General features: G+C 37.1%; 1 protein-coding gene across 3 annotated transcripts; it reads right to left on the bottom strand.

The window, feature by feature from the left end:
• Positions 1–4,449: 4,449 nt before the first annotated feature.
• Positions 4,450–11,469, bottom strand: LOC149020648 (serine/threonine protein phosphatase 2A 55 kDa regulatory subunit B beta isoform-like). 3 transcript variants are annotated; one of them, XM_089148864.1, is made up of 14 exons: positions 11,203–11,469; positions 10,842–10,945; positions 10,644–10,739; positions 10,400–10,519; positions 10,025–10,219; positions 9,812–9,903; positions 9,444–9,562; positions 8,588–8,711; positions 8,262–8,385; positions 7,897–7,965; positions 6,149–6,240; positions 5,937–6,014; positions 5,112–5,188; positions 4,450–5,025 (listed from the first exon to the last, which is right to left on the bottom strand). In XM_089148864.1, exons 1-14 carry the CDS (start codon positions 11,285–11,287, stop codon positions 4,889–4,891), a joined length of 1,512 nt encoding a protein of 503 aa, XP_089004990.1. In that variant the 5' UTR covers positions 11,288–11,469; the 3' UTR covers positions 4,450–4,888. The 3 variants fall into 3 exon arrangements, 2 of the variants coding, with proteins under 2 accessions (XP_089004990.1, XP_089004991.1); XR_016172230.1 differs by lacking the exon at positions 4,450–5,025 and having other exon boundaries at positions 5,168–5,188; positions 5,937–6,048; XM_089148865.1 differs by lacking the exons at positions 4,450–5,025; positions 5,112–5,188 and having other exon boundaries at positions 5,925–6,048.
• Positions 11,470–15,724: the final 4,255 nt, after the last annotated feature.

The following is a 15,724-nucleotide window of genomic DNA, read 5'->3' as shown; positions in this document are numbered from 1 at the left end:
GGGTTTGTTCTGGTTACCTGTATTACGCTTTTAAGTGGGATATAAATGCTAATTCCTTGTCCTCTTCTAGCACGTGGTACCCCACTCGTGCGACTTGGTCGGTGCCTTTATCCACTTATGCTGCCACCCGGCCCATCTGTATTGTATGGTATGTGGATCATCTTTATTTTGTATTTCCTTTTAATATTTCTTAGTTTAAGTATATGATTAAGGTACACGCCAGAGTATTATCAGGTTCATTTCAATCCATTTCCCTTTGGATGAAGGACACATGTCCATCAATCACATTCAAATCTAGAGATTAAATTAAAAATTATCTTCTAAATCTTATTTCAACCTTTGGATGTGACTGATGATGGTCTGATGGATATGTGTCCTTCTTCCAGAGAAAAATGGATGGTCTATTTCTGAAAAATTCTGATATACGCCTATACAGTAAAACAAATGCTCAGATTTATGCATCACTATGTAGCGACACAATTGGGATTTTGGATTGAAAATCAGAATCAAATTAAAAACGCTACCAAATAGCAAGAGGTTCCTTCGTTTGCATTTGTAAAAGTGAACTCGGGTCAAGTGGCTATGGACAAGTGACTGAACCCGGGTTATTTAAAAAGGCCCGTTGCAACTTCCAACTCAGGATCTTACTTTTGTGGTGCATCTTGGTGGCATATGTGGTGGCCATGGTTGGATGCATGTTATATGGATTCTATTCAATCCCAACTGCTCAAAACATGATTTGTTAATTTTGGAGAAAAATTGGTTTTGCTTCATTTGAGTAAGTTAAAAGTGCATATGGTGTTTTGAGTGGCTAAAATTTAATGAAATCTAAGAAGCGTGCATCTGATAATGGACATCGCAAGTACTACTACGTCAGATTCACCATTGAAACACGATCCTCTAACACCCAAGTCTACAGAGAAACAAATGGGAAAGAGGACCGTTGCCGATGAGGCCATTTCATTGAGCAACACATTATATGATAGACATAGCTCTTCGACTCCTTTATTTTTTTTTTGAATATTTGGTATATGCTTTATTTTTTTGGTTCTCAACTCTTAACCTTAATGCTGCTGAATTTCTTGGATCTTCTATTCTTGACTGGGTTGCCTCTATTCACTTCAAATTCAAATGTTGTAATGATTTGAGTCATGTGGATACCGTTAATGGAGTTTAGGGGGGGGGGGGGGGGGGGGGGGGTTTTTTTTGGGTTTTTTGCTTTTTTTTTTGGGGGGGTGTTTTTGGTTTTTGGTTGGTTTGTGTTTCGTTGTGTGCTTCTGGTGTGGGTTCATGGGGCCCCCCCCCCTTTGGGGGCCCCGGCCCCTGGCCATGGAATACCTAAAATTCTGAATTATTTAGAGAATCTAAACCTATCTTGACCTCTATTCACTGCAATTTTGTTGTTGTTCTTTTCTTTTTATGATGTGGCGAGTGATGTAGTGCATTTTCCAATCAAACCTTGGAGTTAGGGGACTCAAAAAGTATGTCTAGATTTGTCCTTTGGATTTCTTTATTTACGTTGCTGGGTTTGTGTTTCTTGTTCCATCAAATTGTTGAGAATCTCTAACCGAATTGCATTCCTTTTTCTCGATCCGTGTTACTCTCTAAATTAGATATATGAATCTGGGAAAAGCAAGAGGAACTCGATCTGGATTGATGAAAAAATGTTCGGCGGGGGAGAAAGAAAAGAAACCAAAGATTTAAACCCACCAATATTTTAAATCGATTTGAACCATAGGAATCTGATTAGAATTTGCTCCCGTGCCTTCATAAGCTCTCAAGCTTAAATCAACGTTCATAGCTGCTGGTATAAGAGGAAGGACAGAGCAGAAACTAGAAACAGGGGATACCGATGGATTTGCAGAAGGAACAAAGCCAAACTGAGGAATTGTGATCTACGTTTCAAAGAGGAAGTTAGGTCAGTTTGTGATTATAAGAGGTGGGCTCTCATTCTAGAAGGGTCTGGTGTGGTGCGAAACGTGAGATTTCTATATGGTCATGTTCATTGAAAGTTTGACCATAAAGACATGTGATCTTACCAAAAAAAGGAATAAAGACCATATAAATACGTGAAGAAACTTTTTCAAAAGACAAACTTGGATTTACAAACCAGTGAATTAATAAAAGCCAGAAGATGATCGATCTGAGCTATCCGGACCTGACTCCAGAACTGAAGCAGTAGTCAACACATCCTTATAAACGAACCCAGAATAACAAAAATATAGAGGAAATTATCTCAACAAAAAACAAAAATAGTAGTGTATAGAAATAAGATAATGTATGCTTGAAAATCCTGGGGTTTTTTGTGAAAGATACACATAAAACCTCTTACGAAAATTCAGAAGCAGAAGAAGCACTTGTGAGTGCTTATCATTCTGTGCAAAACATGGCCGCTCTGTCAACAATGGTCGTGGCATGCGGATGGAAGTAATTTGCACCAAAACCAAACCAAAACAAAATGAAATAAAGAACTTGTAAATCAACGATTACATTAACATAAAACATGGAAAGGAAGAAGAGGAAGGCGTTGAGAAAGATTGAAAACAGTGAAGGCAAGCTTTAGGGTTTCTCGTTGCTACTCGCTATCTCTTCTACTTGAGAGCAGCTTTTATAATGGAGGCCGGCAGATGGGCAAGCTTTGATAATATGGTTTAGGGCTGCCATCATCACTGAGTGCTCAGCAACAACTTGCCTAGTTGCCATAAAAATAATATTATTAGGTACAGGGCTTCAAGGTTACTTCGAGCTTATCCTTCTGTACGTTCATGGGTATTAGTTTTTCTTAAATGAGCGAGGGACCTGCTCGCTTTGGTGGGGTGAAGATCAGAGAGATGGGCAAGAATTATTAAGAACCTGAGGCCAAACATCGCTGCCTTGCTCTGGTGCCACCGGTTGTTTTTATTGTATGTACGATAAAATGAAAAAGTATACCATCTTTGCATGAAGGAAAATTTTCTCATAAATATGATGTCATTAGTAGAAAAAGAAAATCGAAAAAAAAAAAAAAGAATAAATTGCTCTAACACTTTAAAAGTAATGACATCTTATTTGTTATTGAAATTTTTTTTTGGGTAAAAGTTTTTGAAAAGTTAAGATACCCTAAAGTCCGTCAATACAAGGTTGGTAAAGTGATAAGATTCATTTTGGGGGGTGCGGCCTATTATATTAAGTCCGTCAATAGGGCAAAGGCTAAATGAATAAAGTGATAAGATTCATATTTTTTTTTTCTTTTTCTTTTTCTTTCTTTCTTGAATTTTATGAGATTACCTAAATATTCTTACTTGAAGTTTATGAGATTACCTAAATATTCTTATGAAAAATAGAGGAGAAAAAAATTAGAGTGAAAAACAAATATGAATAATTGTTGGAGGATAAGCTTAATGGAGAAAGGTAGAAGTGGTCTTAACTGTATGACTAATCAGTCTTTAGAGGTGTCTGTTTGACATGCTGGAACAATTTGCTAAAAAAAATAAATTTAAATATTCTCAATTGCTTTCATGTACTGTGCTTGTAATTTTCGTAATCTTCGATCTACTTTAGGGATCTTGGTCCATGCTTTTCTTAGCATCTTTCCACCCTTTTAACCATCAAAAAGAAAAGAAAAGAAAAAGGTGAAACATATTTGTCATGTAAGTAGATTGGAAGATTAGCTAGCCATGGAGGGGTTGTGAAAATCCAACAAGATCATAAGGCTTTTTGTTCTTAATTCTTTTTTAGAAGAGACTGCGTTGCTTAAATGTGTGGTATGCATTATCACCCCGTGTCTCCATCAATTCACAATAGAGGAGACAATAATAGAGCGATGAACTTAGACTTTGAAACATGAATATCAAATTTCCCTGTCAGAAAAAAAAACCCTAAAGCCCGACTTTTATAAGACCTATATTAATCTAATCCTTTGGTTTTTTTTTTTTTTTTCCCCCTAAAACTTAAAAGTACTCTTGAATTACATGAGAGTACTTAAATATTCTTATGAAAAAATAGAGGGAAAAAGAAAAAAACACAGGTTGCAGTGAGAGAGAAAATATGAATAATTGTTGAAAAATAAGCTTATTGGAAAAAGGTAGATGAGGTCTTTAACTGTATGATTAATCAGTCTTTAGAGGTGTCTGTTTAATTGCTTTCCCATACAGACATACAGTGTTTGTAGTTTCATGTAATCTTCTACTTTAGAGATCTTGATTCATGTTTTTATTCGCATCTTTCCACCCTTTTAACCGCCAAAAGGAAAAGAAAAAAAAACGTGAAAAAGATTTGTCATGTAAGTAGATTAGAAGATTAGCTGGTCATGGAGGGGTTGAGAAAATCCAACAAAATCATAAGGCTTTTGGTTCTTTAATTCCTTTTTAGAAGAGACTACCGTGCTTAAATGTGTACTGTATGCATTATCGCCCTGTGTCTCTATCAATTCACAACAGAAGAAAAATTAATATAGCAAGGAACTAGACTTTGCATAGCCAGACATCGATCTTTCTCCCTTTTAAACCGTGATACCAAAACGGTTATTGCTAACGCAATAATTATGGAATAGTGACTGCGAGCATAGAAATCCCATACGATGTTAGATCATTATCTATAAGAATTTGTAATATCAAATGAGTTTGCCCTCAATTTCCTTCAAAAAATGGAATAGAACCCAATGTAAATACACAACCACCAAATTGATGCTAAAACTGCTAATTTGACCGCAAAGCTAGCACTTCATGCTATACTTAAAATTTCGGGAGTCCTGTACTCCCTGATATAATTTGGTGGGAGTCCTGTAACCCACAAAGAGGGGAATGGGGTGTCAATAAGAACTTACGACACCAACAACAATAAGCTTTATTTCAAACACTGGAAGTATTATTTTTAAACCAGGTCCTCTTTCGACAGTAATTCAAAAGAACTATGCATAATACATGTACAAGCTATTTGCAGCAGCACAAGCAATCAAGTTAGCTGATGGATGCCATGCTAGATGTAGAATCTTGGAAGCTAAGTCACAAGGAACCCCATTTTCTTCGTAGGTTGAATAATCATGTCCTGCCATATCCAAATAAACACATCTGAGTAGGAATACAACATGAGAAAATGGGGAAAAGGAAAAGAATATAGAGTATAGAAACAACCTTGTCGGAAATGACCACGTGTGAGGTTGCTTAGCGATGTGCGTCTAACTCTAGAAGTAGCATGCTGATGTTGCTTCCTGGTTGGGTATAAAGTTGGAGACAAGTAAGGGGATAGATGTATTTCTACATTTTGTCATCCACCATCAAATGAACAACATTCTCTAAGCATCTTACTGGGAAGTAACAATGCTTAAGCTAGGTTACTGGGTACAAAAAAAACTAAGTACAATGTCCACTGGTTCTCTTATATTCTGCAGTTGGGATTGATGAGCAAGTGTAAAAAGAGATAAAGGCTATTATGTTTTCAGTTTAATTTATGAAGCATTTAGTATGATGCATCATTAGCACAGATTCTCAATGACACTAGCCAGCAATGTTTCCCCACAGGCCCAATCAGCTGAAGTAAAGCTATCAAAAGTGTAAACCCAGTGCTGAAGGCTTCCACACAAGCAGAGTAGAGGGGTGCAATTTTCCTACATGACCTCACTCCAGCAATTTATGCTGAGAGCCTGTCTCGATACCTTTGACCTCAGGCTACAACTGTAGTCCGCCAACCATTGCACCACCTTTAAAATATGAGTTCAGGTTTGTTAAAGGTGTGTTCCTTTTCTGTGATGAATAAGGACTCTCTCTTTTTAGCCCATTAGGCCTGGATTGCCATTATTGCATGATCATGAGGAGTCAGACATATTTGAAATTAAAAAAAAAAAAATTTCTTGGCAAAAATGATATCCACATCTCAATCATCATTGAATCAGACATGAAAATAGATATGGTTAACTTTCACAAGCACCAAAAAAAATCAAAACAGGAAAAAGCATATACCAGTAAGGATTTTTGCTAGCTTCTAGCATGGTTCCATCTTCATTTCCATCCCGTGTAGAGAAAACCCGAAAAAGATTGCTAAGTCATACATAAAGTGCAAGAGTCATCACTGCTGCAATTGTTCAGGTGAAATGCAAGAGAAAACTAGGTTGTGTAAGCCTCTTCCCTGAGCTAACATGCACCTACAGTTGCATTCTATCAAGAGCACAAACCTGTAAGTACCAGTAGCGAAATGAAGCCCATCCTCACTAAGACAGCAGTCAAATTTGTCAAAAATCATATCATTGTTATATAAATCAGATACCTGCAGATAAAAGAAAAAGATACCAAATTTTGTCAGCCTGTGGAAACTGGGAATGCAGTATGGCTGTGTCCTGCTGCAATTGGAATATAAATGGAAGAGATGCATGAAACAATTGTTAATAAGTAATACGCTTGGTCACTTAGGATGACATAGATGATATCAACCAAATTAAAAAAAAAGATAACTGAATTCTCCTCTTATGAGAATCAGTTAGTGCACAAAAATCTATTGGGAAGAGGGAGAAGATCATATGCATGTTCGGATGAAAACATGCAGATGGAAGTTTCTTTTGCTAGTTACGTAGTGACAAAACATTCAAAAATTAGCAGGCAATGTAAAAGTACTTCAAGCCCTTCCCTCATAATAGATACCAACAATTTTCCCAATATAATTTTCGAAGGAACACCATCCTCTCTTTCTCCCATTGGAACTTTAAAGGATGAAGCCAAAATTATGGTCATTTATCAGACTATTAAAATAGATACACCCCGTGACACAGCAACGTTTCAATTGTCAAACATAAGTCAACAGTCAAAAAAGGATATTATGAAACCATGAAACAGGATTATGGTTATTGCTTTGGGGTCAGGGATGATTTCTTTAGCACCCAAGAGACGAGGATAGACATTCTAGTGAGATTCTCTAATATTACAATATTGATGTCCACAAAACAATGTCCAAAAACAGGGCTGTCACTAGCTTTATCATGGTGGTTCTATGCTGCAATTTAAATCTCAATCATAACAGCATATAAACAGTATTAAACTGTAAAAGCATATCATGAACCTTTTCAATCTCAAAATAAAACAATCTACAACAATCACAAACACCAGTAGATAAATTAACCCATACTTGAGAAAGGAAAACAGAAAAGAAAGAAGTCCTTTGATTTCCACCAACAGGCCTAGATCCGAGTCTCTCTAATCCTTGAGTTTATCACTCTTCACTAAGTCCCACTGCAGCATCCTTTCTCAAAAGCATAGAGGAAAAGCTAATTCTTCATTCTTCGAAATCATTGGATGGCCAAAAATAGCCCACAAACTGGTTACTTGAATGAAAGGCTCCCTAGCTAAGAAACAAACAAGTATAATGCTTACGTAGTCAACAAGAAAGATTAAAGAAAAAGAAAGCCACCTACGCTATGGTTTGTAGTTGATGTTGCCTAAGAGAAAAACTATAATGAAAATAAAAGTTATTAACTTAAAGCTCAGGCTGGCTGTGGGCTAGTAATGGCACCACTAAGATGGGCAGAAAAGGCCCAGGCTGACAGGAAACCAAAAAGGGGCCCCCTGTTTTTGCTATGGCCACAAGTAGTGGCCTCTTTGCTTTTATCCTTCCTAACAGGAGTATGGAAGTAAATCCCCTGCATCATCTTACCTCAATGAAAACATGTGCACCTCAGATGAACTAAATTGGAGGAATTTTCACAATTGTCCCAGAAATGCACTGATGAGCTAACACAGTATTGTAGAACTTCTTATAGACTTTGTGAAGTTAACCAAACAAGTATATGGACATTAAAGGGCACATTCTAATGGATGACTCTTTTAAATAGAAGGCCTAGTGAATTATCAGCTAAAGAGGTCATTTCGACACACAAAAATTACAGCTATGTTTTCAAGTGATAATCAGAGGAAATTAATAAATAAATCTTACCTTCGGGCGAAGGTACTCATGAATTTTAAAAGTTGCTACTGGAGAAGCCTCCATATGCAAGTCCCAAAGCTACAAAAAGCAAACTGGTCTATTTAGTAATAAAAATTTATTTGCCAAGATAGAAAATATATATAAACAGGAAAGACAGTGTTAGCAAAGAGACCACCATCAATAAAATTTAAAGAAAGAGAATTATGTAGGAGAAAAGAACTTAGAAGAAAAGAGTAGATTCATTGCATTCATTATGATAGAGATAGAAAGTATAAAATGAATAATTCTGGAAGAAACAATATTAACTTCACAAATTTTTCTTCCTTTTTTTTTTTTTTTTGGGGGGGGGGGGGTTGTTGGCGTTACTAGAATACCTTTAGGGTCATATAATCACGACTTAAGATATGCCTTCCATCACTGGCGAACTTCATATCAGAGATAGATTTGATTAGCTCAGTAAAAAATGATTTAGATCCTTGAGGTTCAGGATCTTGGAATCTGTATATGACAAAAGTCCAAGTAAATATCTATGACACTTTCATTAGCATTGTCTAATTTACTGGGGGCTTCAGTGTGGGGAAGAGAAAGCTAACAAGCTACAAATTTGTGTTAAGCTAGAAGTCATTGTATATAGACAAGTGAATTCAAAACCTGAACGCCATTATTAGTCTCGAGGTCCTACAATGAAGAATAAACTCACATCCTGGCATGCTGATCGCACAATGCTGACTGCCGCATGTCAACTAGACGAATAAAACCCCTAGAGCTGCTATATGCTAGGAGATTACAGTGAACAGGATGGAATTCTGCTGATGTTATGACCTCTGAGAAAAAAATGTCTATTAGCAGAAGGTACTGAAACCAGTCAACAAACACAGAGCAGGAAACAGAGATCAAAGAGGCATTCATCAGGAATAGCCAACAATAGTCACCAACTCATATTGCAATGGTTGTCACCTGATCACCCAAAAATATTCTAAATTGCAATTTGAGGCTGGTAGATAAGCTCCAAAATCCCAAAGTGAGCACAATTAATACTGAAAGCAGGCATCACAACGATTTGGATTAAATTGATAACAACCCTGCCATGTCCCAACTGGTTCTACTTGGATACGATGATGTTTGACCATTGTCACAACACTTCAAGCAAATCTGCCTCCCATAGTCCCAAATCCTTTTATCCATACATACACTAATACAACATCTCTGACTTCATGAATACCAGAGATTTGGGAAATCTAATTTCAGTTGAATGTTTGTTTTGACAATGTTTCCTAAGGCTATGAGTATATAAATTTGTTTGGAGGGGGGGGGGGGGGAGGAGACTGTCTATCCTACTACATCATCAATAACTTTGTAACCATTGGATTGTTGTCCTATTCTTAATCAATCTTTTTATTTTTTTTTATTTTTTTTTTGGGTGGGTTGGTGGGGGGGGGGGAGAACACAAAAAAACAAATATTTGACTCTTTTCCAGCCCAATAAATAAAAAAAGATAAAAAGAAACCCAGGAGGCAGGAAGGAAATACCACTTGGAAGATGAAAAGAAAGATTACCAATAAGATCCTCCATGTGAGCTGGTTTCATGTCAATGATATTGAAACACTGATCACTAATATCCAGGTTCCATAAATTTATTCTAAGGTCATCCGCAGAAACAAATGTTTCACAATCACTGCACAGATGGTACGCAACAAGAGAAAAATGTGAGAAGCAACATGAAAACTGAACTTCAATTTGGAAACTACTAAACTCACTACTTCTCTATCTATAATCAAAATGGGAATAAACATACTATGGCAGGAGGGGAGAAGTTCTAAATTAGGATGGACACTCTGCTTTTATGCCCCTTTTCCTTATTGCAAGGACACAAAACAAGAGAACTGAACTATTAAAAAGGGAAGAACAGAATCTACAAGTTTACCTATTATTTGAGATAGAATTAATATTATAATCATGGGCATGAGCATAAACCCTCCGGCATCTTGCAATGGCAGCCTCTCCAATGCTAGATATCTGTTTATATAACTAACTCATCGTAATCTGGTGCCACTCTAGCAAAGTCACAAAGCTAAGAAATAATGCTCATCAAATGACCACTAGAAGCTTTCTGTATCTATACTCCAGAAGACAGTACCTTGGTGACCCCTTCTCGATATGATGGGAATGTGTCATTTTGTATGTCATTGGTCCACTCTAGAAAATTGCCATTAGAAACAGATAGGGGCCGCTGCCCAGTGAGGAAACTCTTCTCAGCGAGAAGTGCATTTTCTGAACACACAATTGGATTCAGGTCCATTTCTTTGACTTTCTTTACTTTTTGTTCCTTAAGCTGACCTCCACAACAGATTTAGGAAAAGAAAAGGTCATGTGGTGCACAAGGATTGCTTTATACTACAGTATTTAAAACAAACGAATCACGGGGACTGCCCAGCAGTTTCAGAGATATGCATTTGTATGATTCAACAAGACATTAATTTTAGGGGAAAAAAGAAAAAGACAAAATTAGTACCTTCCATAGCTTGATTGTCTTATCATTTGCTGAAAGGATAAATATTGAACTATTTAGTGTAACAGACCACCTTACTTTGTTGATTTTCTCTTCAATTTCCACACTCTTCAGATAATCAAACTAAAGTAAAGGCAACATCATCAGGATCTGGAAAGCAGACTATAAGCACAAACATACAAGGCCAATTTTTTGAAAACATGAGAAGTGTACTCTCTGGACTATAGAGGATCAGCACAGCACATACCTCTGGTTTGTGGCTCTGGAATTCAGTTTTGTAACGATATTCAGGACGAACCATTGGACAATAATCCAATTGCTCCAACTTTTTCCTAGGCCTTAACTGGTTGAAATCAAGGAATTCAATTACTCAGTAAAAACAAGTTCAAAGGACACGATTAGTTCTTCTATGCATTCAGAATAAACCTAAATGCTTTCCACTTACGTCATCCACGTCCGTCCTCTCAAAAATCACAACACGACCACCTCGATCTCCAGCGGCAAGGAATTCTCCACTCGCGTCAAAGTCCAACGACGATATGATATCAACTAGAGAAAACCGCAAAGCTCGCAGAATCAATACCAAATGTTTAACCATAAAAAGTAAACCTAGAATCACACAGTTTATCCGATAGCATTCCAGAAATTTGTGTAACTAATAGATTCAGCAACCAATCGGATAACATGAATATACTCGTAATTGCTAACATAAGTGATCCATCAATTTCAAGCATTTGCATGTAAATGTTATCCAAATTTTAAACTGGAAAACAGAAAAGAAAACAGGGAAATCCAGAGATCCTAACCATCTTGAGCATCCTCCCCCGGTGCCCGTTCTCCAAAGACCTGAGAAAATTTCCACTCCAACGTAGAGGGAGAACCTCTACTCATGTCTGCTGAAGCCTTACAACCAATTGTTCAATCTCATATTGCCTCTCCACCAATCTATTGATTGTTGATAGAAATGAAGCGGCTACGAAAAGTATTCCGACAATGAAATGCCTCGAAATCTAACGACGGGTACTGAACTTTTCAACTTCGTTCTTACTTACCAAAGAAAGTGAGCTGAAGTCCATCTCACTTTTCTGTTGGAGTCTTTCTGATGAAGATAAAAAAATTTCTCTTATACGGTTGTATCTTGTCCACGTGGTCAGGTTGAAGCTATGTCACGTTACTTGGGAATTAAGATAAAACCGTTGGGAAAAAGGCCCCGGTAATTTGTACGTTTTCCTTTCAGGGCTTCCCTCCTAAGCACCACGTAGGCCAGATTTATTTATTTATTATTCTACCAACAAAAAGGGCCAGATTTATTATTATTATTGTTTTTGTTGAAAATAAAACATTAAATGCATTAAAATAAAATATGTTGCCTTTGTTGTATCAGTTCCATCCACGCTTTCCCATTGAAGGAATGTGATCTTGTCTCTCTCAAGCAATCCCTAATTTCATTTCAGTGCTTTTTCCTTATGCTGTCGTTTTCCTCCACAAATTAAAGTTTAATCATTGCATTGTTGCCGATTAATGAGAGACTTATAAATGTACAACTTGGGGTAATTAAGGCTCTTTTTGGTATCAATTCTCATTTTCTATTATTACTATTTAAAAGAAATAAGTATAACAATTCATTATTGGTCAAGAATGAAAAATAATTTGGTAACATTTGTCTACAATAAATTATTGAAGAAAAATAGTTTGGTATGTCGCTGAAATTGCAAAATAATTGAAATTTCTGATTTGCGTTCGTTTGGGGGCCGCCGTCCTGTCTGTCTTTTTCTCTCGGTCCTGGCTTTGGGGGCGCGTGTCCGACGTTTAACAATTCTAGTCATCCATGATTCCTTGGTTTGCCCATTCTTCTGCACTTGCTTTGGTTTTCTTCTGTGTAGTTGCGGTGCAGCCGTCCTTGATCTCGTTGTGTTTTGATGATTCCCTGGGAGTCGAATGTCTCTCGGTTTGTTCTATAATATAGAAACTATTTGTAGGTCACAAAAAGAAGAAACATATCCGATTGTGCTTGTGCTGTTCCAGATGATTGATTTACGTTTCTCATCCCTGTCCTTGAGTGACCTCATGCCATTCGTGTTGATCGTGTCGGGCCGCGTGGGGGGTGCGGCGGGGAGGCTAGCCGGCCACGGGGTGGTGGTGGTTTAGGAGTGGTGAATTCATCATGCATCCACCTTCGAGTTGGATTTTTTGCGAAATGAGGCTTCGAGACGGGGAGAGGGCTTGAGGCCGCTTCGAGAGCATTTTTCCAAGATGAGAACTTTCGAGGGTTTGAGAAGTGTTGTTATATATGGGTTTTCCGTTATACCCCTATCTTAACTTCAAATTTCAGTATAGCCCCGCATATGAGGAGATGACTTCTCACTCATATCGTATGGACTTTTAATCCATTGTGTATTTTAGGGTTTTTCTATTATTTTAAATAAAAATAAAAATAATAATGGATGCCAAACCATTTAAAACAATGAAAAAATCTCATAATAGACAATGAGAATTGATACCAAAAAGAGCCTAAGAGCAATTCCCAGTCCTTCTCCTCCAAACTTTTTTTTTTTAGTGAACCTTCTCCTCCAAACTTAATATGGTGTATGTGCATATTAGAAGACCATTTATTTATAAACTCAATAGCTTTAATTGGGTTTGAATTTGTATTATTAAAAACAACCTCATTACTAAAAGACCAAATTGTATAACAAGTGAGATTAAAAATGTTGAAAAGCCACTTAAGTGTATCCAGGTTGATTAAAAAAACAAAAAGCAAAGTTGCATAAGGTTATTGGAATGGATATGATCCATTCTAAGGCCTAATGGTCCAGAAGCCTAGAATTGTCTACTCCATTCACAGTCCATAAGCACATGCCATAGTGTTTCCTTGCATTTGCCACATAAGGTACAATCATATTGGTTGATGTTCGTTGACCGATGAGTGCCTTAACGAGGGAACCCTACATGCAAACAGCGCCAGAAAAAAAAAAAAAAGAAAGAAAGTTTAAACTTAGGATGAATGGTTAACTTCCAAAAGAAAACCCACCATGTTGGAAACCTAGCAATTGGATTCCGATTTAGTGACATACTATTAATAACCTGATTTCTTCTGTCAAAGAAGATCTTTGTTGTATCACCTCAATCAAACTAGCATTCCTAGGTTGGAAATGAAAATTGAGCTCACCAATAGTATGGTTATGAATTGATTACACCCAAGGATCAAACCAAATTTAAGTGTTATGTCCATTCCCCACTTTCCTAAAGACCATCCCTGCAAGATTTGAAATAATTTTCCTCAACCCGTTCCGAACAAGAAAGCCATTCTTTTGAGAAGTTTTGGGATAAAAAATAGAGGTTTGGGAAAATATTAGCCTTAAGGCACTTAGCCCACATAGATTTTAGTTCGTGAATCAGCCTCCACCTTTGCTTAAGGAGTAGGGTGCGATTAACATCCTCAAGTTTTTTGAAACCCAATCCCCAATTCTCTTTAGGAATACCACACTTATCCCAAGCTATAAGAGTGAGATGTTTACCTAAATCAGTATACCCAAACTAGAATATGTGATGCAAAGAATCCATTTTTTTGCAAATTTCCTTGGAAAACAACGAATATTGCATATAATAAATATGTAGATCAGATAATATTGATTGCACAATAATTTGTCTCCTAACAAAAGTTAAAGAGCGGGCTTTCCAGCCACTCAATCTTCTCTGCATTTTAGTCAATAGTGGTTGTAGATCCTTAATTCTAGATTTAGAGTGTAGGAGGTCATCACCAAGGTAGGTGGGCTTTTTGCTAGACTATTTAATTCTCAGAATACCTACAAATTTTTCCTGAGTTTATTATTGACTCACACTATTGCTAAAGAAGATTTTGCTCTTCTCCAGATTAATTACTTGTCCAGTAATATTTATAAACAAATAAAAAATAATTTGAAACATATAAGTATCATCCACATTGACTCTACAAAACGAAAGGATATCATCAGCCTAAAGGAAAAAAATAAAAATGAGAGATTTATGAAGTTTGAACTTTTCAACTTCGTTCAAAGTTATCGTTCAAAGTTATCTCCCTTTTCTGTTGGAGTATTTCTGATGAAGATAAAAAAAAAAAATTCTCCATTGTATCTTGTCCACGTGGTCAGGTTGAAGCTATGTGAGGGAATTCTCTTTTGAAGTATGTTTTATTTTTTTTATGAAATAAATAAATAAAACCGTTGGGAAAAACCAACCGGTGATTTTTTTAAAAAATAAATAGCTGATAACATTAGAAAAATAACGTACAGCAATTATATTTGATAATAAATCTTCCCTGCACCCCCCACCAGTGCAGTGTCCGGTGGGCGAGGGCACCGGTTTATAAACTAGGGTTGGCAAACAAAAATTAAAAATTTCCCCTCATCATCACGAACAATATCCGTGAGGGCTGAAGATATTTCTCTTAGATCAAAATGGATGACGAAACCTCAAGAAGGAGGCTAGCCAAAAATCCGCACCATAGGTCCATAGTTTGACTCCAGTGATTATTTTTGGGTATAAAGACGCTTTTTATATATAGGGATATTACATATGCCGCCGGTAAGAGTTGAACCCATTACCTCTCCACTGAGAAGTAGGTTCCTAACCATCCTACTACTTCTCCATTGGAGTCGTGATTTTTACATTTTCTCTTCCTGAAGGAGGGCTCCTTCCTCAGCCACGTGGACATAGGCCAAATTTATTAAATTCCAATCCAGCCCCTATAATCACTTTTCCTCAACCCAGCCCAGCCCGGTCCACTCTAGCCAATCCCGTTTCATCACCAACAAATTAGATTTGACTGCGTCGACCCAATGCCGATTCAAGATCCTAAATCGAGAGAATCCAGATCATCACCCCGTCATGGAGCACTCTATGCTATCCAACAGCCTTACCACCACAAATCCATGGAGACCCATAGAAAAAAAATAATAAAATAAAATAAAATATAAAAAAACCATCACCCAACCCCTGGGTCCTGTATTTATTGTAGACCCCTGGATCCCTGTATTTATTGTGGTAAAGCCGTCGGAGAGCTGATTTGGACTCAAATAGAGATATTGATAGTAGATTCCGCTAAAGGACGACGATTCATCTTCTATTTTTTTCTGCGATTGATTGTCGAGTCCAGATCTGCGACCCGGTCAAGGAGTTTTTTTAAAATATTTTTTAGCTGTGGGGCCACCGATTTTGTGGTGGTAAAATCGTCGCGGAGGTGATGATCCGGATTCTTGATGGTCGTGATGGGTTGTAGAGTTGTAGAGTTGTAGAGTTGTAGTCGAGGATGAAAAATCTCGTTGTAATTGGTTTCAGCCATTGTTTATG

This window comes from Hakea prostrata, chromosome 3 (assembly GCF_041222555.1).
Source record: "Hakea prostrata isolate BN-2017 chromosome 3, UWA_Hpros_2, whole genome shotgun sequence".
NCBI lineage: Eukaryota > Viridiplantae > Streptophyta > Magnoliopsida > Proteales > Proteaceae > Hakea > Hakea prostrata.
Note: the sequence above shows the minus strand (reverse complement) of the source record. Positions and strands in the feature narration are given on the sequence as shown.

What these genes read in the sequence shown, in the direction of transcription:
- LOC149020648 (XM_089148864.1), bottom strand. Translation starts at nt 11,287, where the DNA reads ATGAGTAGAGGTTCTCCCTCTACGTTGGAGTGGAAATTTTCTCAGGTC. An exon ending in AATTCTATCTCAAATAATAG is followed by an intron (nt 9,563 to 9,811) that starts GTAAACTTGTAG and finishes CCATCTGTGCAG; the next exon opens with TGATTGTGAAACATTTGTTT. An exon ending in GTGATTATATGACCCTAAAG is followed by an intron (nt 7,966 to 8,261) that starts GTATTCTAGTAA and finishes TGCTTTTTGTAG; the next exon opens with CTTTGGGACTTGCATATGGA.